Source organism: Solanum stenotomum, chromosome 1, assembly GCF_019186545.1.
Source record: "Solanum stenotomum isolate F172 chromosome 1, ASM1918654v1, whole genome shotgun sequence".
Classification (NCBI taxonomy): Eukaryota; Viridiplantae; Streptophyta; class Magnoliopsida; order Solanales; family Solanaceae; genus Solanum; species Solanum stenotomum.
The window spans coordinates 21,449,535-21,471,125 of record NC_064282.1 but is presented as its reverse complement, the minus strand read 5'-3'; the positions used below and the strand labels follow the sequence as shown (position 1 = coordinate 21,471,125).

General features: G+C 35.9%; 2 protein-coding genes across 4 annotated transcripts in view; both read right to left on the bottom strand.

The window, feature by feature from the left end:
- LOC125843550 (uncharacterized) overlaps positions 1-17,224 on the bottom strand; it is a 51,911-nt gene extending 34,687 nt beyond the window's left edge. Inside the window, exons 1-5 of one of the 3 annotated variants that reach the window (XM_049522689.1) lie at positions 15,632-17,223; positions 14,049-14,233; positions 12,713-12,883; positions 11,172-11,624; positions 9,115-9,439 (exon numbers count right to left, since the gene is read on the bottom strand). In XM_049522689.1, coding sequence (XP_049378646.1) covers positions 9,115-9,439; positions 11,172-11,624; positions 12,713-12,883; positions 14,049-14,233; positions 15,632-17,123 — 2,626 coding nt within the window. In that variant the 5' untranslated portion in view covers positions 17,124-17,223. Of the gene's footprint in view, positions 1-8,818; positions 9,440-11,171; positions 11,625-12,712; positions 12,884-14,048; positions 14,234-15,631 lie in introns of those variants that run through there. The other 2 variants (XM_049522681.1, XM_049522673.1) reach the window with 2 other exon arrangements.
- Positions 1-21,591, bottom strand: part of LOC125843766 (protein M7) — a 236,831-nt gene that overhangs the window by 8,914 nt on the left and 206,326 nt on the right. The window lies entirely within an intron of this gene.

Sequence of the window (21,591 nt, the reverse complement as noted above, 5' to 3'; positions counted from 1 at the left end):
CTATGAGGCTTGTTTGGGGTTCCTTCGGGTTCCCCATTCGCCGGTCACGTCTAGGCCCTAGGCTTGGGTCGTGACAAGCAAAATACAATTCTAAACACAAAATGATGCATTCTTGCAGTGAAAGACTATAATCGCCTCACCATTTTTCTGGATAGAGAGAGGAATAAACAAACGTAAACTTTAAATAACGAGTGATGTACACCTTCTCAATGGAGAAATTAAAATTATACAATGTTATGCTTTCAAATAAAGAGCAAATAAAGTTCTGTAGTTATGAGGATTCGATATGGGGGGCGGAAGAGTAATAACAATCCATTCAATAGACGACTGCGATTGGAAGTTGTTTAATAAGCTTGAAGGGCTACGATGCTGCCAGCTCAGATTAGGTGGTTATAAGTCTAACAACCAGGAGAGAAGAAGGCCAACGAATCAATTGGCATTTTTCTCGTTTCTTCTCTCTTTCTTCTTCTTCTCCCTCGGTCTAAATTCTTCTTCTTATCTTCTTCTGCAGATATGAAGCTCAACTATGGAATCCCAGTAGAGTAGTTCAATTCAGTACTCGTATTTCTATTCTTAGTTGTAATAGTTTGAAGTTTTATTAATATAAATCAGAAAATTGTCCCAAAAAAGGTTGTTGTTGATTTTATTCTAATTTAGATCTTGACAATTGGTATCAGAGCCTAGCTAATGCGACCTATGCGTGAAGATCTATCATGGCGGATGGTACTAGATTCAAATCCATGGACGATCGACTGAATCGACATGAAGATACGATGGAAAGGTTAGCTAATAGTAATCGTGAGATCAGTGAAACACATGTGGGAATCAGAGGAGCTTTAGAACAAATTGTGGAAAGGTTAACTGCAAGGAGACCAGTAGCTGTTGATCTGAACATTCCTAAAGGGGATGGCATTTTACCCATTCTAGGACAAGAACATAGGAATTTGAGGCACGAGAGAGTTCTCATCCACCCTCCTAAGTGGGAATTGCCCAGTTTCGAAGGTCACCAGCCTAAGGTATGGCCCAAAAAGTGCGAAAGGTACTTTAATTTACATAGAATTGTTGACAACTTGAAGGTTGAAGCAGCATCACTCTATCTTAATGGAATGACTGAAACATGGTATAACTCTATGGTACTGAGTGTAGGGGTATTAACCTGGGTAGAGATTAAAGAAAAATTATGCATTAGGTTTGGAGAAATTTTAATGGAGGATGTTTTGGAAGTCTTTAACAAGTTGAATCAGACTAGATCTGTAGATGAATATTTGGGAAAGTTTGAGGATCTCAAAGCAGAGATATTGATAAGAAATCCGGTCTTGAATGAAGCTCATTTCATATCTAGTTTCGTGGGAGGACTCAAAAAGGAGATCAAGTATGCTATTAAGATGTTTAAGCCCACTACCCTCAGCTTTGCAATTGAACAAGTCAGGATGCAAAAGAAGGCCATAGAAGCAGCTCTTAAGAAGGACAAAACTGATACTAGACCTATCAAGGCTCATGTGAGTAGTTTTTCCCCAAAACCAACACCTATGACTTCCACTAGACCAACCACTTACCGATTAAGTCCAGAAGTTTACGAATATAGGAAGAACAACCATCTTTGTTTCAGGTGTGGAGATAAGTATACTCCAAGGCATAAATGTAAGAATAGACAGTTGAATTGCATCAAGGGAATCACAGAAGATGGGCAAGCGGCTTGAGCAACACCTACTGAAACTAGTGAAATAATAGAGGAGCAAACCCTAATTGATGTGATAATTGAAGGGGAAATCCAACAGGAGATGCAAGAGGCTATTTGTCTGAGTGCCTTGTCTGGCAATCACAATGGGGTGAATACCATTTTAGTAAAGGGAATAGCTAAGAATAGGAATCTAACTATGATGGTTGATTCAGGAAGCACTCATAGCTTTATTGATTCATAAGTTGTGATGGAAACAGGTTATGTAGAAACTTATAGCTCTCTTATGAGAGTCATTGTTGTTGATAGTAACTATTTGTTATGTAATTCTACTTGTACGAGTTTCAGCTAGAAGATGGAAGGGAAATCATTCAGAGAAGATCTAAGGATTATCAGGTTGGGAGGGTGTGATATAGTCCTAGGGAATGATTAAATGAAAAAATACAACCCCATCAAGTTTGACCTTGAGAAGAGGAGTGTCACTATTGGAAAAAAGACCAATAAAGAGGTGTTGTATGCTATTCCTGAAGAGGGAAGTATTCACATGATTTTAGCAGTGGTACGATGGGAAAACTGATTAGAAAGGGTCAGACTTTGATGGCTCACTTGTTCATGGTCAGCATGGACACAACTACTAAGTAGGAAACCATTGAAGAACCAATAAAAGTGGTACTGCAACAATTTGAAGATGTCTTTGCCGAACCTAAAGGTTTACCACCAGTAAGGAGTTTAGATCACTCAATTTCGTTGAAGCCGTGATCATTGCCTGTTATTTTAAGGCCTTACATGTACAATTACTTTCAAAAAGAGGAGCTGGAGAAACAAGTGAAGGATATGTTGTCACATGATACTATTCAGCTCAGTCAGTCCCATTTTTCTTCACCTGCATTGCTAGTGAAAAAAAGGATGGGACTTGGAGGTTTTGCGTAGACTATAGAGGGTTGAATGAGGCTACAGTGAAAGACAAGTATCCCATACCCATTGTAGATGACTTATTGGATGAGTTACATAGTTCAACGATATTTTTCGAAGGTGGATTTAAGGGCCGGTTACCATCAGATTAGAATGAAATATGATGATGTGTTTAAGACAGCATTCAGGACACATATGGGGCACTATGAGTTTCAAGTGATGCCATTTGGGCTTACTAATGCCCCAGCCACATTTCAGGTTCCTATGAATCAGGTATTTCAACCTTTTCTCCGAAAGTTTGTGCTAGTTTTTTTTTATGATATCTTAATATATAGTCAGTCTCTTGCAGAACATGTGAAGCATGTTACTACTGTTTTTATGACATTGAGGGAACATTCACTTTTTGCTAAGAGATCCAAACGCTCGTTTGGTCAATCCAAGGTTGAATATCTTGGTCATGTCATTAGTGCTCATAAAAGGTAGCGGCTATGGTGCAGTGGCCCAGACCCTCTTCCTTGAGAGCTTTGAGGGGATTCTTAGAGCTGACGAGATACTATAGGAAGTACGTAGCCAACTATGGTAAAATATGTAGACCACTTACTGATCTCCTAAAAAAGGCAGTTTTAGGACGCTATGTCTAACAACCCAGTCCTTGCCCTACCTAATTATTCCCAAGAATTTGTAGTTGAAACAGATGCAAGTCACTCAGGAATTAGTGCAGTTCTCATGCAAAAAGGGAGGCCAATGGCCTATTTCAGCAAAGTATTGGCTATGAAGCATAGGGGCAGGTCTATTTATGAGAAGGAGTACATGGCATTGCTTAGTGCTATAGACAAGTGGAGGCACTACTTACAGTATACACACTTTGTGGTAAGAACTGATCACCACAGCCTGAAATACTTGCTTGATCAGAGAGTTACTTCAGTTATCCAACAAAAGGGGCATACCAAGTTGTTAGGCTTAGACTATAAAGTTGAGTTCAAGAGAGGAGCTGAGAACCGAGTTGTTGATGCTCATTCCAAACAATTTGAAGGGGTGCAAGAAAAATAAAAAATTTCTTTGCTTGCTAAATTACAAGCTATCAGCTCATCGGTTCCAACTTGGGTGCAAGACATCACAACCAGTTATGAAGGTGACACGTTTGCTTCCTGTAACACCCCAGAAATTTTTTTCGAACTAAGACTCGAACCGTTCATCGTAGTGAGTGAGATTTTACCGAGGAATTAAAATTTCTTAAGTGTTAAGGTCACTAGATGTAGCACCTTGAGTTCCAAAAAGAATTAAATTGGAAAAAGTAAAATCTGAAATTTTTACAAGTTAAGCTAAGTATGAGTTTCGGGTTGACTTCAAAAGACCATAACTCCTAGCTCAGGATGATTTAGGCGTTCTACCAGTTACCATATTTTGGTTTTTTCCTTACCCAATCAGATTTAATTCGTTTTTAGTAATATTTTAAGGGTCTAATACTATTAGGTTCAGTTTTGTAATCCTAGTTTACGCCTAGGGTTTTAGTTAAGAGAATAGAAGAAGAGAAAAGAGGAGAAAAGAGGAGAGGATCAAGCGTTCGTCGAGATTCTTGCATCTCGTTGCGGATTTTCACCATGGGTTTAATCCCTAAGAGGTATGTAAGCTTCCATAGTGTTGGGTTCTGTCACCCACATACCAATCATGATTTATTCAGCGTAATTTCGTTCTTGAAATTTAAAGATTAGAGTTCTTGATGAGTTCTTGAAAAGTGTTCTGGAAGTTTCATTAAGTTTTGATGTAAGATTCTGCTTGGGTCAACTTTAAACGACCATATCTCTTAGAATATTAAGAGTTACGTGATCCGTAACCTATCCAATTAAAGGTAATTGAATCTACTTTCCAATCCCACCAATTTCACGTCAATCCAATATCTGAGTAAAAAGTTATGACTATTTTAGTAACATATACAGTGCTGTTACGAATTAGCCGATGGGAAAATATTAAAAATAATCGTTTTTGTCTTTTTACCTCCAAGAAAACCATCAATGAATTTCTTGACTAATAAAAAAGCTCAAAACAATCAGATTTTCATCTTCACTCATCAAAATCATAATTTTTGGCCATAGAGATTTCAAGAAACCAATTCAAGAATCTCAAGAAAGGTCTTCTTGATTGTTTACCTTCAAGCTAGGGTTTCAAGGCTTCTAATCAAGTTCTTCTTCAAGATTCTTAAAGAATCTTTTTCTTTTAGGTACCTAAGGCTATCATAGTGTTGGAATAGTTCGTCCTCACGCCCTACATCTACTTTCAGATCAGTAAAAGAGAAATCTAGGATACTTTCCCTAGATTTGAGTATTCTTGAGATAAAGTTGATTTTGAGTTCTTGAATTCATGTTTCTTTAAAAGTTCTATTCCTAATTATTGAATAGCTATATTGTTATTGAAATCCTTCATATCATGAATCATAACTCTTGAATTCATAATTCAAATTCAAGAGAGAGTTAAGAGTAGAGTTCAAGAAAGCCTTTGAGTTCAATTGTGAATCCTTTGAGATCAACTATCGATTTGAACTAAGTTTTGAGGAAGTAAGTCAGAGAATGAGAAGAGTCACATACATGAGTTTCATATTGTTATTTAGACCATCGAGTGGAGTTGTTTCATGCCCATAATTACGCATGAACTTCGTAAGTTGAGCATCTTTCAGAGAAGTGGTATCTTCAAGTTTTAAGCCTTTAAGTGTTGAGTTCTTAATACCTTTTTAAAAGTATCTTTGAGTCCTTGAGTTGAATATTTCATGCCCATAATCCCGCACGAACACTATAAGTCGAACAGTCTTGAGATGAGAAGTATCTTTGAATCCTTGAGTTAAGTAGTTCATGCTTATAATTCTGTATGAACCTTCTGAGTTGAGCATTCTTTAAATGAGTAGTATCATTGAAGTTTTTGAGTTCCAAGTATTTGAGTTCTATCTATGGTTATTGAAAACCTTGCATTGAGTAGTTCATGTCCATAATTCGGTATGAACCATATTTTAAGAAGTCTTTTACAAACGTTTTAACTTTGTTTTAAGACTTAAGTTTTGAGTTCAGTAAAGAGTAAAAAGTAAAGTTTGAAGTCTTTTTATTCAAAAGTATATGGGGACTAAGTATTCCCAAAGAGTTTATAAATGTTTTCACATTTAAATAAGAACGGAAACTGAGATTTCCAAAGAGTTGTCGGGCTAGTTTTCAAAAAAGAGTAATCGCTTTCTAAATGAAGCAAGAGAGGAAACTGGATTTCCAAGATAGCCTTTGAGCTAAGTTTTTGAGCAATTATCTCAAATCAGTAGAAAGAAGTATGTTTTTAAAACATAAGAGCTAGTTTATTTTTGGGAGTAGTATTGAGCACCGATATGGGGGAGAATTCATACAACTCACAGCCCCCATAAACCATGTAGCCCTCATGGGTAGAAAAGGGTCATACTTTTTAGATGAACCCTTTTCACATAGACTAGTGGATCCATTAGTAGTTCAGGTCCTATACCTTTGGCCGGGTATAGGATGTGCTGGCAGCGTGAGGTAGATCGTTGTATCATCACTATAGCTCTTATGTGATGGTTGTCGGTTAGAGAAACTCCCACAGAAGTTATTGTATTTTTATATACATCAGTTTATTGTATTTTTATATACATTTCAGAGTTATGTTGTATCCTTGCATACACACGATTTGACAGCATGTTTTTAAACAGTTTGTTTCTTTATATTGTACTTGTTTTAAATTGCTTTATATTGAAATGAGTTCAGTCATATTTAGTTGAGTATCCAGAGTCGAATATCATATCTTTGAGTCGAATATCATATCTTTTTGTTGAGTATCTAATCTCGAAGTTGAGTATCTTATCCTTGAGTACTTCTGAGTTGAGTAAGTTTGAGTAGTTTTGAGTACCCTTGAGTATTCATTGAGTTGAGTAAGTTTGAGAAGACGTAAGTATGTTTCATTTCTACTAAGTTTCAAGCTTATGTTTATGTTTTGGAATTCCCCTTACATGCTCGTACATTCCACGTACTGAGCCATTTGGCCTGCATCTTCTCATGATGCAGACACATGTATTCAGGATCATCAACAAGAGCTTTGTTGATACATCCGAGAGTTCGAGTTAGCTATGGTGAGCCTCCTTGCTTTCGAAGGATTTCATTTACCTTTCAGTTATATCAGTTGTTAGGATGTCGTGGGCCTTGTCCCGACTTCTATCTTTATCAGTTAGAGGCTTCATAGATAGTCAGTATAGTTGAGAAGTCTATATCATTTATTTTATTAAATGTTTTAAAGACTAAAGTTGCCTTTTTATGGCGAGTTGTATATATTTTATTATACAGAGCTTTCTTTGGACTTAAAGTTTGTATTTAAGTTTTATGAACTTTTATTTCAATTTTTAAGTTTTGTATTCTTGAATCAGTTTTTCACTTGTAGTCAGCCAGGATGAGGGTTCGCTTGGGGACCAACAATGGTCTTCAAGTGCCGGCCACGTCCAGGGTGTAGGCTCGGGTCGTGACACTTTCGATCTTATTACTCAGTTGGTGGTAGACTTACAAGGTCCTAATATGTGGCACTATCAATCTGGGATCTTGCGGAAGAAAGGAAAAATCTATGTGGGATCTATTGGCACACTAAGACAACAACTACTACATGTTTTTCATAGCTCACCATTAGGGGGTCATTCCGGTCAGTTAGGAACACTTAAGAGGTTATCCGGGTAATCAATTATGTTGTAGAATGTGATATCTGTCAGAGGAGCAAGGATGAGGCTATAGCATATCCTGGTCTTCTTCAACCACTTCCTATTCCCAACCAAGCATGGACTTATATTAGTATGGAGTTTATAGAGGGGTGCATAAGTCTGAAGGAAAGGATGTCATTTTGGTGGTAGTTGACAGGTTCACAAAATCAACACATTTCATAGCTCTGTCTCATCCTTATACTGCAACTATTGTGGCTGATAAGTTTGGAAAAGGGTACAGACCTTACATGGTACCCCTACTTTATAGTCACTGATAGAGACAATGTGTTTCTTAGCAATTTTTGGCAAGCTTTGTTCAAACTAAAGGGGGTTCAATTGTCCTATAACTCTGCTTACTACCCGCAAACAGACGGCCAAACAGAAAGGGTGAACAGGTGTATTGAAACTTATTTGAGGTGTATGACTAGCAGCAGACCTACTAATTGAAAGAGGTGGTTATATTTTGCTGAATGGTGGTACAACACTAACTTCCATAGTAGTCTCCAATGCACCTCTTTTGAAGCCTTGTATGGTTATTCTCCACCTTAACTGTCTCTTGGGCCTCTCTTAGACACTGTGGTGCCTGCTGTTGAAGATGTGATTATGCACCGACAACAAATGCAACAATTATTAAAGGACAATCTCCACAAGGCTCAAGAGAGGATGAAGTATTTTGCTGATGATCAGAGAACTGAAAGGGAGTTCAAAGTTGGTGATATAGTGTATTTGAAGTTGCAACCCTATCGGCAAACTTCCTTAGCTCTGAGGAAGAACCTTAAGTTAAGTTCAAAATATTATGGGCCTTATCTGGTAATCAGCAGGATTGGACTAGTTGCTTACAAGCTAGCTCTTCCACCTTCTTCCAAGGTGCATCCTGTCTTTCAAGTTTCACTTCTAAAGAAAAAGGTTGTTTCTAGAGTGGTGGTTCAATCAACCCTGCCCATGACTAATGTTGAAGGCCAATTCCTTGTCAAGCCTGTTGCCATTTTGCAGAGGCAGCTGGTACAGAGGGAAAATTCAGTTGTTGTTAAACTCCTGATTCAATGGTCTAACTCACCTCCTGAAGATGCTACCTAGGAGGATTTTGAGTTCATCAAGGCTAAGTTTCCAGAGTTCATAGCTAATCCTTGAGGACAAGGATTATTTGATGTCGTCGAGTATGTTATGCTTTCAAATAAAGAGCAAATAAAGTTCTGTAGTTATGAGGATTCGATATGGGGGCGAACGAGTAATAACAATTCATTCAATAGATGGCTGCGATTGGAAGTTGTTTAATGAGCTTGAAGGGATACGATGCTGCCAGCTCAGACGAGGTGTTTATAAGTCTAACAACCAGGAGAGAAGAAGGCCAACAAATCAATTGGTATTTTTCTCGTTTCTTCTCTCTTTCTTCTTCTTCTCCCTTGGTCTAAATTCTTCTTATCTTCTTCTGCAGATGAAGCTCATCTACGGAATCCCAGTGGAGTAGTTCAATTCAGTACTCGTATTTCTATTCTTAGTTGTAATAGTTTGAAGTTTTACTAATATAAATCAGAAAATTATCCCAAAAAAGGTTGTTGTTGATTTTATTCTAGTTTAGATCTTGACATACAACAATCTAGAACTTGAATTTACACGATTAGGAATTAGGTCAAAAATTTCAAACCAACTAATGCAGCAGAAAAATACAAACTCTAAGATGCTTGTTGTTTCCTTCGTTTTATTCTTTCTAGCGCACCAAGAGGGCCATCACTATCTTTATTCTTGGCAGTAGAGTCGTCTTCTGCTTCATCACCTTCGTTGTCCCTCTTACGGATTAGACCTCCAAACACTGCATCAGGGGCTTCTTTCAGTGCAATTTCAACCTTATAATCATCCTCTTCAGAATCACTTTCCTCAGGTAGCTCAATATCCTCATTGTTTGCAGTGACTTTCTGTCCATTTGACTCAACTACTCCTGCACTAACAAATCCAACTACCCGACTCTGTTCTTTGCTCTTTGTATCATTTTCAGGGGGCGCTAACTGCCTCTCAAGAGCTGCCATCTCATCATCAGCAACACCAGCTTTTTTCAAAACGTCCTTTGCTTCCTCAAGGGTCTGCATCTGATCCTTTTGCATGAGATACTCCGGCAGGATAAAATGTGTCTGCAGGTATAAGAAGCATGTCAGGATGGTCAATCAACAAAGTTCAAGAAATGCACAAATGTGAAAATATACAAAACTATTAAAAGGATGTGTATGAAGGAAAGGTCAAAAAGGTGAGATCAACGGAAGGAGATCGAGTGGAGTTCCCTAAATTATGGGTCTACACCACGGATCTGCCTTAAACCCATACTTCTTTCCTTACTTTCAGATGAATCAACCGATAGCAGATCATTTGAGAACTCCATGGAGCATGCTATTTGCATATGATTGTATCATTGAAAAAACTAGCAAGGATGTTAACCAAAAACTAGAACTATAGAGAAGCTAGCACTCTAGAGAGTGAGGGTTAGTGGAGTAAGACAGAACAGAGGAACTTCAAGTTTAGCTTGCAAAAGAACAAATAACAAGTGAGATTGGATAGGTTTGTAGTAACTACTACAAACAACTCAAATATTCTTTTTGATAGGTCCAATAATTCAAATATCTCAAATCTTCCCCAAAAAGATGCAATGATAGATGAAAGTTGAGCATAAAGGACTAAAATAGGATAATTCAAATGGAGCACCATAGGAGTTCTATAGAACGATTCTGAGAGATGCGGCAATGTTTTAAGAGTGGTTGGTTCTCAAGAGCCTAATATATACTTATCGGTGTTTCACAAATACGCATGTTAAAGAAAATGTGTGATCTTACCAGGAAATAACTAGAAATGATCAAATCAAACAAGGACATAAGCAGGGATATAAGAGGATAAATTATAAGGTGATCACCCAAGATGGTTCGGCCATATTTTACGTAGACCTCCAAATTCACGGATCCGGTAGTGTGACATGTGACAATTTAAGGTGCTAAAAGAGAAGGAGGTGGATCCAAAATCACAAAGAAGTTGTCTCAAGAGACCTAAATCTCTCATAAATGTACATTTAGGTCAGAAAAAAGAACACAATGAACAAATGACCACTATAGGACATACCAACTTGTTGGGGTAAGGCTTGGTAATTGTTAGAAAACTTGCATTAGATCTAATATTTGCCAGAAGTCCTCTTGGTTTGGGTTAAAGACTTATATCACTGAAGGGATATTGTGAGATTTAGAGAACCCTAAATTCACCTTAAAAGACAAGTAATTGTTTTTCAATATTGGACTGCATGGACCAGAATATAATGGAATATAGAGGATTCTTACAACCCACTAGTATGAGATTAAGTATAGTTGACTGATTTGATTGATATAATATACCAAGTCCATGATAGTTCATACACCAAGAAGTTAAAAATGATAGTTACTTAAGCTAAATACTACATTATGAGCCCTTCCTATTTTCAAGAAATTTCCTGGCATTAAACATAAGTAGCTCTAACAGTAGGTTTCCCAGTGACCCAGTCTAATCAGAAGCTAGGTTGTCATCTTCCAAAGTTAATTATATGCCATGTTGGATGATACACATTGTAAAGTAATTATTCTATCCTGATTAAGTTGGTACTAGCATTCTAACCAGATTATTACTCTTCTTACACAATCCTTCCTATTAGAAGAAATCAAGTACCAAAACAATTTCCCTCCTCCGCCTTCTTTTATGCCGCAAGTACACTTTAATACTTTTTTGGATAAACTATGCCACAAGTACTCTTTGGTCTTAATTCTTTGTGAGAATACGATTGAGCTCCTTAATTTACTGATCTCAAGGACATCACAGATGGCTAACTTAATGATTAACTGAGTATTTTTTTACCTGGCTGTAGCTTGCAGATACACTCCTCTTTACACGGAGCATCTCACGGAAGGTATCCTCGTTACCATGCTGCACCTCAAACTCATGCCACTTGTTCCAGAAATCAGGATCAGATCTAGGGTCTGCGAATTGTGATGAGTGCTTGTATAGTGCACGAGCACGATCAATCTCTCCTAGGCTCTTCTCAAGTTCCGCATACTTTAAGCACATAACTTTCACGTCCTTGTCTGGAAGCCCAGACTCAATTGCTTGTTCATATATCTCCCGTGTTCTTGGAACACCAAATATCTCAGCTGCACGAGCTATATAGATCTCGTACATGCTCAATTTCTCATTTGCTGGAACAGCTTTTGTAGCTTGATCATAAACCCTCATAGCCCGCTTCGCAAGACCATAGTCTTCCTCTAATTTAGCATATTGAAGATACAATGGCTTCACAGCATCAGCAGGGGTCTGGTGGGAATGGAAACAGTACAAGATGAGTATCCAAACATAGTTTGATAGACAGAATTTACGGAATGTGCTTTAAGATGCAACTACGCAGACAAGAAGTAGTTAGACATTAAATGAGAGCCTCTGCTAACAGCATTAAGCAAAATTTCTCCCATAATTTGGAAGTGCAACTATCACCCAAGACATGGCCAATATAGGATTCTAGACTTAAACAACAGATTTATGTGATATCAGCAAACTACAGGTAACATAGGTGAAGCTGCGTGTTTATTCATTGTGCATCAAAAATAAATATAAAATGCACACAGGTAGACATGACAAGACCTCAAACTAAACCCTAAGGGAAAAAAATCAAGATGCGTAGCACAATGCATAAAATGATTCAATGAGCTGTCTAACCACTTTTGCGCCCTTATCCAGGTAGAATACTACCATATAAAAAGTAGAGGATGATGAAAGACCAAAAGGATAATTTTGAAAGTAACTGAAGACGTTGGCTGAAGGAAGATGGATTTCCGGACAACAGAAACAGGTGTCTCCCAGAACATCTAGGCAGCCAATGGTTTCTCCCATCAGTTTAAACCTGTTGCTATCGTAGATCCGCCAATTTTCTTCTTTACTAACAATATTAAGTTACGCCAGAGGGGATGTTGACTGACTGACACTAAATTGCACCCAAAAAAGGGGATGTTCCTGTTGTACAATGCATACACAAGTCCAAGAAATTCTAATGAATATCAGATCTGTACAGAAGGTCAAAAAAGTGGCTGGTGCCCTTACATACGTTCAACACGCATAAGGATATGATATTGCTAATGAGAAGCAAATGCGCCAATATCAGAGCAATAGCAAAATCTCCACTTTAAGGGAGTTGGAGAAAAACAAGGAAAAACTCATGAGATTTTTAAACATCAGTTGAGAACCTAACATCCAATTAAAACAGTGAATCATTGAATTCCAAAAATCATCATAGATGAACTTACCATATTGGAGCAAAAAAGAACGATTTTACAATTCAGATTTATATCATAGAAAACCAATGTTATATTTGTTGACTGAACAAATAAAACATATTGTCATATACATACCTGTTCAACAGCATGCTCAAATAACTCTCTAGCTCGTTCCAACTTTGACTTCCCATATCTCTTCACAAATTTGGAAAGATAGGTAACCCATATATCCTTAACATGTGGGTACTTGAAGATCTTCACACCCCTCTCGTAAACCTTGAATGCATCCTCAAAGTACTTGTGATCCTAGACAAAATGAATACCAGCTATTATAGGTTAAATCCAATTGCACCAGAGAGAAAAGATATCCAAAATTCTTTTCTGGAGTTTTTGCATTTTGACCTCAAATGTATGCATTTTTTTTAGCTTCACTTTATCCTCTTGTTTTTTTTAATCATTTACATCCCGATCTTTCAATGTCTATGTGAAATCATAGAAATCTCATTTTCTGATGGATAAAAATAGTAATTACATAATCAGAAAAACAGGCAGAGTAAAAGGAGAGACTATTCACACATGGAAAATCAATAGAAGGGCTAACCCAGCAGCAATAGTGAAGCCATCCAGTAGAAAGTCACTAACTATACAAAAGGCTCCTTCTTAATGGAGAATCAATAACAGTAAAGATTTCTGAGTCATAAAAGTAAGAGTGGAAGGACTTCATGTTGTAACCAGACATTAGGATAGCATCACACAGTATAAGGCCATTGCCCCACTAATGGGATTTGTGTAAAAGTCTAAAAGATACTATTTGATATTTGTTTACAACTTTCATTTGGAAGGAAATTAAAAAGAAATTCTGCCTAGTAAGAAACAAACCAAGTAGTTAGTAGTTCTTTAATAAATTCATATACTTTGTTATTTAGTTTCCAAGTGAGGAGAAGTGACAAATGGGATACTCCACATTCTAATGGGGGAGAGGATTTTGAATAGCTGTTTGATTGCAGAAGCTCTATGTTACCTACACAATGAAACTTCTCAGCCAGTTATTCACAGCTTCTATCAAGAATCCTTCTTAGTGACAATTTAGTATCCCAAGAATATTCTCAAATCAACAAGTATGCAGATTGGAGATCTTTTTCAATCTGGAGATTACTAAGCTTACTAATGTTTCCTTCCATCTTTCTCCCACTACTGGCCCCTTATTCCTTTTCGTTGTCAATTTTTTCCTTCCAATCCCACTTCCGTTTTGGGAATTCAATCCCTATTTTGGCCCTCACAGAATTAAATCTTCTAAAGTTCTGCAAAATAACTTAAGACTAGAGGGTAAATCGTGGAAATAACTGGTGAAGATGCAACCAGGAATGGTTCATACATTAGATATGCAAAATGCAAAGAACTCCCCCATTCTTTTAAGAGCACGTAAAACAGTAGGATGATACATAAGTAATGATTAGAATGAAATGCATACCTCCAGAAGTACTGCATAATTTATTATAATCTGTGGTGTAGCAATTCTCAGATCCAAAATTCGCTCATAGACCACACGAGTTGACTCTAAGCTTCCTAGACTCTCCTCCAAATCCACAAACAGTAACCAAAGCCTTAGAGATTTGTGTAGCTTAATTTGCACTGGTTCATTTCCATCAGCAGCAACTGCATGTTAAAACATGAAGAGAGCACCATGAGTTAGCCCAAATATCCATACAGCATCAATCGACTGAAAATGAAATTAGATATCTAGATTCCTCAGTCAAGATATACAAAATGTTTTCCTAAAACTTTTCAGCTTCAATTTTAAAGACTTAGATTGGTCATGGAGTTCAAAGAAGATAATTAAAAGCATATGATTAGTTTTATAGCCAGGAGGGTACAAAAATAGAGACAAAATTTACTTTGCTAAGTTTCAGTTTCAAGAGAAATCGCCCACTCAAAGAGACATGCTTTGCCTGGTTGCTAATTAGGAAGGCATGCCTTATACATGAGGCATCACAGAAAAGAGGTATGCAGATTTGCTCAAGGTGCTTCATGTGTGAGCAGGAAATTGAGGTAAACAACCACCTATTTCTACACTTTCAAACAGCTACAAATCTGTGGAACATTTCTTATGTACACTTAAGGTCGTTTGGTTGGGAACAAGTTATCCCAAGATTAATTATCTTGGGATAACTTATCCCACCATGTATATGGGATAACTTATCCCATCACTATGGTATAAATGGTGGGATAAGATATCCCAAACATGGCAACCAAACAAGACATCAAAATTTAATCCTAGGACTATTTTTTTATCCATGACTATTTATTCTTATCCCTCACACCAAACGATCCCTAAGGGTTAGCTGGGTGATGGCTGATGCAAAAAGACTACTCTGGAGCTCTTGAACAGTTGGTCAGGAATTGGAAGCAGGGGAAGGAAGGAAGAATGGTGGAAGAGTATCCCAGTATGTATTTGGCGGATCATTTGGGAAGAAAGGAATGCTAGCTGTCTTGAAGGGAAAAATATCAACTTTCAGAAGATAAAAATGACTTAAGCCTTCCATTTTTTGGTGTAAAGAAGATTTGGAAAGGGCAGTGGTAAATTTAGTTGATTTCCTAGGAGACTTGTAATCTGACTATCCTTATGGGGGTGTGCCCACTATGTGGGATGCAAGTTTCCAATTCATCATTTCTTAGGATGATAGAATTTTTTGTGAATACAAAGTTACCCTTATCTCAAAAAAAAAAAAAAAGAATCACCCGCTGTCTGGATTTTTTCCAAATGCAAGCTTTTTTCTTACTACTTGCTACTTCTGTAGATTTTATTTTATTTTGGATGAAGAATTACTTCGGTAGATTGTTTTACTTCAAAAGTAACACGAAACCACATTCAAAATTTTAGTTCCTGATGAATGGTAATACCAATATAGTACTTCTTTGTATTCCATGACTCAATTAGATCTAATGCTGAACTATTATTTAAGCTTGATGGGCTAAATACTTAACAAGTGACAAGAACAAAGAAACAGTCATGAAAAAGAAAGAGCACAGATACAAAAGGAAAGTCAGAATTACCTCTCCGTTTGACCTCAACAGTTGGTTCAGCAGTGGCACGTCTCATCAGTTCTAGAGCACCCTTGAAATTCCTGTGACGTAGTTCCATCTCAGCCCATTCACACCAAACACTAGCCAGATGATCAACAGTTTTATAATTCACCTGCACTGCCTTATCAAAGATGACTCTTGCATTTGCAATATCCTTGTGGTTTTCATAAAGTTTTGCAAATGCAACCCACAAAGTATGTGGCTTCCCCACAGCTTTCATTGGGTCAATAGTTCTAACTGCCTCAGTGAACGTTAATATTTGCTTTGTCGGATTCCCTTCGAATAGTTTTACCCTTCTATGCCACTGTTCTACATTATGCGGATTTTGCCTCAAAAGGACACTATTCGCAAGCTCTGGCCTCCTATCCATAAGATGTTCTAGCCTCGCTAATCTCAAGTCAATATCCTTATCATCATTTAGCCAAAACTCTTTAAGCTTCTTCTCCAATTTTGCCACATTCAACCTATCATCCTCCTCATCTACATCTTCCTCTGCCCCAACCTCACCGTTACTCCCTTCATCCTCCACCTCACTATCACTCATCTCCTCCATTTTCAAGGCAAGCATACTCTCCTCAAACTGGGAGTACGCATCAAAGATAACACTAAAATCCCTAACAGTCACCACAGTTGTCATCCCTTCTTCGAAAATATCTCTCGCCTTCTCAACCAACTTCCTCCTAATGTAATAATCCGCCAACGACGTCCAAAGCCTCCCAACCTCATCGGTAAACTTCTTAATCCCTCCTCTAATTATCGCATCCACATTCAAACCTGATATTTCAGTAGCATGCTGTGTTAACAAGTCACACAGCTCCAACCAAAGCCTATGTTTAGTCTTCCCTTTAATAGAATAAAACCGATCATCATTTAATACACCAGCTAACCTCTCTGCCGCCTCCTGCCACAGCTCAGAATTCAACAAAAACTCAAGCAAATCCTCAATATGGGAAGGGTCATACTTCAAGTACCTCCTATAAACCCTAAGTGATGTTTCAATAGGAATTCCCCTTTGACTAACAAACACTAAATAATGTTCCCAAATCCTATCATGCTGAGTAACAGGTAATGCACACAATGCTCTATCAAAAGTGCGTCTAGTTCGAGTAACGAGCTTCTGTTGAGTTAAACTCACCAAGTACATGATCCAAATTCGTGGCATTTTGTGCATTGTAACAAGTGCTCTCTCGAAAGTGTTGTTTAGAGCTTGGTACAGGGAGTGGTTGATTGGAAGATTCCGAACTAACTCCAGACGTTCGCGGAGATACGCGTGCCATATTTTGTAGCTTCCGGGGAGAGCTTGTAGAGCTCGTTCGTAAAGCACTCTTCGTTTTGTGAATGGCGCATCTGCTCGTGCCACTAGATAGCGCCACCACTGCTTCAAACTGAACGGATTTCTGAGGATCTCTTCCTCGTACGGGAGGTCATCTTCGGTGGGGTAGAGCTCCCTCGGGATTGACATATTGAAGGCTGTGATTTGAATTGGATTTTCGCTTCGCTTTATAATGCGATTGGTATTATATATAAGAGAGAAGAAGTTCAGAAACTGAATCCACCGGCGCAAATCGCCGGGAAGTTGTGAGGAATCTGGGTTTTGGCAGGAAAAAGAAAACCCTACTGAAGAATGAGGAAGATAGGGAACAAGTCCTTTTACTTTTAAATTTTTTTTCTAAGAGGTAATTTAGATTGAATAAATAGTTACTAACATCCAACAGTTAAGCACCAAAATCAATAAATTGAAAATCCATAAAAATATTTTATTGATTTAGCATATTTAAAAATTAAAAATTAATAAAACAAATTAAAAGTTAATGATAAACTTCAAAATCAAAGAATGGATCCCATCCATACCGGTCTTATTTGTAGCCAATGGTGCTTTTCTTAAAATTTATGGCCCATTTAGTAATTTATTCATTTCAATTTAATTGTATTACTTTTCTTTTGATTTGTAATATATCTAAAAAAATTATATTAAAAAAATTATAAACCACAATAATTAACAGTTTAATTTATCCATTATATATTTTAAAATTATATACAAAGCATTAAAATCATAATAATGAACAACTTCAGATATTTCAAAAAACATATAAAAATTTTAATTGACTATTCAAAATTCATTTATGTTCGATAAATTGAGACAAAAAAAGTACTTAACATAAAATATAGATTTATCGATTATTGATCATTATTAATTTGGTAATCGATTTACCCATTAAGAATATTTCACAAAAAATATTTAAAATTACTTAAAAACAAGGTGGCACATAAGTTAACAAATTATATATCTTGCTCAAAAGAAAACATTCGCACCTATTAGAATTATTAAGAATTTGAGACAATTAGAAATAAAAGTATAGAAAAAACAATTTAAGTCAAAGACTTTAAATAAATTTATATTATTAATTTACTATCGAATTACGCTTAACCCATTAATAAAAATTTTCAAACCATTAAGAAATATTAATCTGATATGAAAAAATAAATCAAAATCATTATCAAAATCGCTTAATTTATAACTCATTATCGATAATTGATAAATCAATGATTTTTTTTGAAAAAAAATAATTTATTAATTTCTATTCAAGTCTTAAATAACACTAGTTACAAGTACACATGCTTGGAGCCTTTATATATAGTAGTAAAGTAAAACTTTGAAAACAAAAATACCTTTAGATGTTTAGGTATGTTTAGCAAAATAAAAATTACAACTCAATGTGCAAAATTATAAATCATCAAACTCTCTTGAATATGGATGGAACGCCAAAAAAAAATAAATTAAAAAATCCTAGTTTGAGAATTTAAGTATATATTTGTGAATATCAATCCATACTCCTATTATTTGAGTTTTGATTTTTTAGAATTACTTATGTACATGAATAATATATAATATAATACTATATACTATAATAAATATGTCACAGGCTAAAAAAATGTATGTTTAAGAATGTATAAAAAGATTGTAGTAAAAAAAAATTGATTCCCCAAATAATATCATGTTTATTGGAGGGAAGAAGCGGTTTGAAAATTTTCAATCTTAGAATGAAGCAAAATTAAAGTAGAAAATTGTTGTGAAGTTAAATTTGTGGTAAAATAAGTTTGCATTTCCTTTAGTTACTTGCCATTCTCTCCCCCCATTTCTTAACAATCCATGAAACACTACCAATTGGTCCAAAATAATTTTTAAAATGTTTATTTTTACCAATAAAATCTTCCTTTTGTATCCTCTCCATTACTTATCACGTTTGCTAATAATAATTAAATTAAAATATTTGTCACTTTAAAAAAATCAAGAAGTAATAAAAATTACGAACGCATAACTTTTGTTGATTCGCTAGAATTTTGAACCAATTTAACAAGATTGACATGGGATGAATATAATTTTATACAAACATAACTAATCATACGTATACTAATCACCATCAAATTGAACAAAAATAGTAGATTAGAAACAAATTAATCATAACCAATACTCCTTCCGTTTCTATTTAGTTGTCATGTTGTACTTTTCGAGAGTCAATTTGATTAATTTTTAAAGCTAAATTAAATAACATTCATTCAATATTTTAAAATAAATTTTTAGATGTTCAAAAACTATACGAAAAGTACTATAAATTGTAACTTTTTTCATATCAATGTGATAAAAAAATACATTTTATAATGTTAATCAAAATTCATATAGTTTGACTCTAAAAAAAAATTATGACAACTAAAAAGAAACGAAGGGAATATATTACTGAATTTGAGTGTCAAATCTCAAAAGTTGTACAAAATATGGCATATAAATTCCAAAAAAATTCAGTAAATGGCTTTTGGACTTCCTTTTTCTTTTTCTTTTCCGGTAAATAGCTTGTTGGTGGATAAGAATCGAGATCCTTGAGTATTTAAGGACCCTGTAACCGAAAAAATATGACTAGAACACTTCATTTGCGTTTTTAAGCTTTTTGCTCGCAGCAATCTTCAGCAACAATGGCTTCTCTAGTTTTTGCTCGGAGATTTTCTTCCAAGCTTCGTAAGCATTCTTCTTCTTCTCCACTCTCATACCTCACACATACTAGAGATGGCTTTTCAGTCCCAAATTAAATCTCAAACTTATTCTCTTTAACCTTCAATCGGCATTGCAATTCAACTGCCAAAAACTCAAAATCACCCTCAGATTCATCACTAAAAAGCCTGAAATCATCATCCCCTCAGCTCATGCTAAACGATAGCAGTACATATTTTCTAGCTGGGGCAAGGCACGGGAATCCGTCAAACTTAAATCGACGGATGTCGTGTGAAAAATCTCTATCAAAACATAAAGAGAGTATTTGGATCAATTACCCAAGGAGCTCTATAACATAACGCCGTATGAATTCCGTAGAGGAATTGGGATATTATTAAACTCGATGGAGAAGTTGAAATTCGAATATTCTAGTGATGCTTCATTTTGGTTTCTCTTGATGGGGTGGGGTGCCATTTCTATACGTTTGGTGAGGTACGTATATCGCTTGGCTTGTATTTTGGGACGTATTATGTTGCCAAATACTGGAAACTAAGTCGATTGAGAAGGTGAGGCTATTATTGAAACTGTATAAACGAGGTAACATACCAATTCAGACTGCTGTTTTTCAACTCGTCAAGGAAGTGAAGGAATCAGATCGTCGTCATGGTGTTGCTTGCTGGGTATTTGTATGTTCTTTTTCTGTCTTGCTCTTTCAAATACTCACAGTGATCTTATTCTAGTACAGAATGCTCTTCTTCTTCTTTTCTCTCTTTTGGGTTTTTTCCTTTTTGGAGTTCAATGCAGCAATTGTCTTGGTCAGGTATTTGATTCTGTAGTTTAAGGAGTACAAATACTAATCAGTTACAATATAAGATAGGAGTTGATGAGAAGATCTCTCTATTATTTCTGCAGATTTCCCCTGTTTTTAGTTTAAACAGTGACGATGAATGATGATGGAGAGTATATCTGAAACAAAATTCGTAATCTGTTTTGCATTATTGTATTTATTTCAACTAATTTCTGATAATCAATCATCCATTTTTTCTTGAGTTTAGGCAAGTCTCATCCATTAGCCAATAAATCCATTATTCATGTTGCCAAATCACAGTACTGGAAAGAGTCGACTGCATTGGTATGAAAGTTAACTTCACATGCAGTATGAAAGAATACAAAATTTCAAAATAGAACGCACAAAATTAAATGTAAATGATGTCATATATAATAATCATAATTCATAATAGAAAATAATTTTTTTTTTCTACAACTGGAAATTCGCCCCAGAAATATATAATCTCAAATTAATTGATATGCAACCGGCAGTACGTTATAAAATTCAAATTTTTCAGTAAATACTCTTTCTATATTTACATCGCACAGTTCAAATTTCAAAATTAAATGATTTTTCTTATAGTACATCTTATATAGGTTTTAGGACTAGCTTTTAAGTCCAAATAATAAAAATAAGCTTAAAAATTATTTTTTAAAAGAAGTTTTAATAGATTTTCGTCTGCAATGCTTGGTCACTGTTATTTATTGGGAAAATTATATATAATAGCAAACTATTAATTCAAATTAAATGCTATAAATATAGTTTGATTTAATTGTACCCCATAGCAAACTATTGTTATTTAACCTCTCTCCTGGTGAATCTCGCTCTCCACTCTCGTTCTCTCCCTCGCCTCTCTCGTTTTTTATACAAACGCAAGTGTATAAAGTGCGTTTGTGTTTGTATAAAGCGAGAGAAAATTGTATATATACATATATTTTCGTTCCTCTCTCTCCCCTCTCTCAGATCTCGCTCGCCACTCTCCCAGATCTCGCTCTCTCACTCGCCTCTCTCACTTTATACAAAAACTGCAAATTGTATAAAATGCGTTTGTGTTTGTATAAAGCGAGAGAAAATTGTATATATACATATATTTTCGTTCCCCTCTCTCCCCTCTCC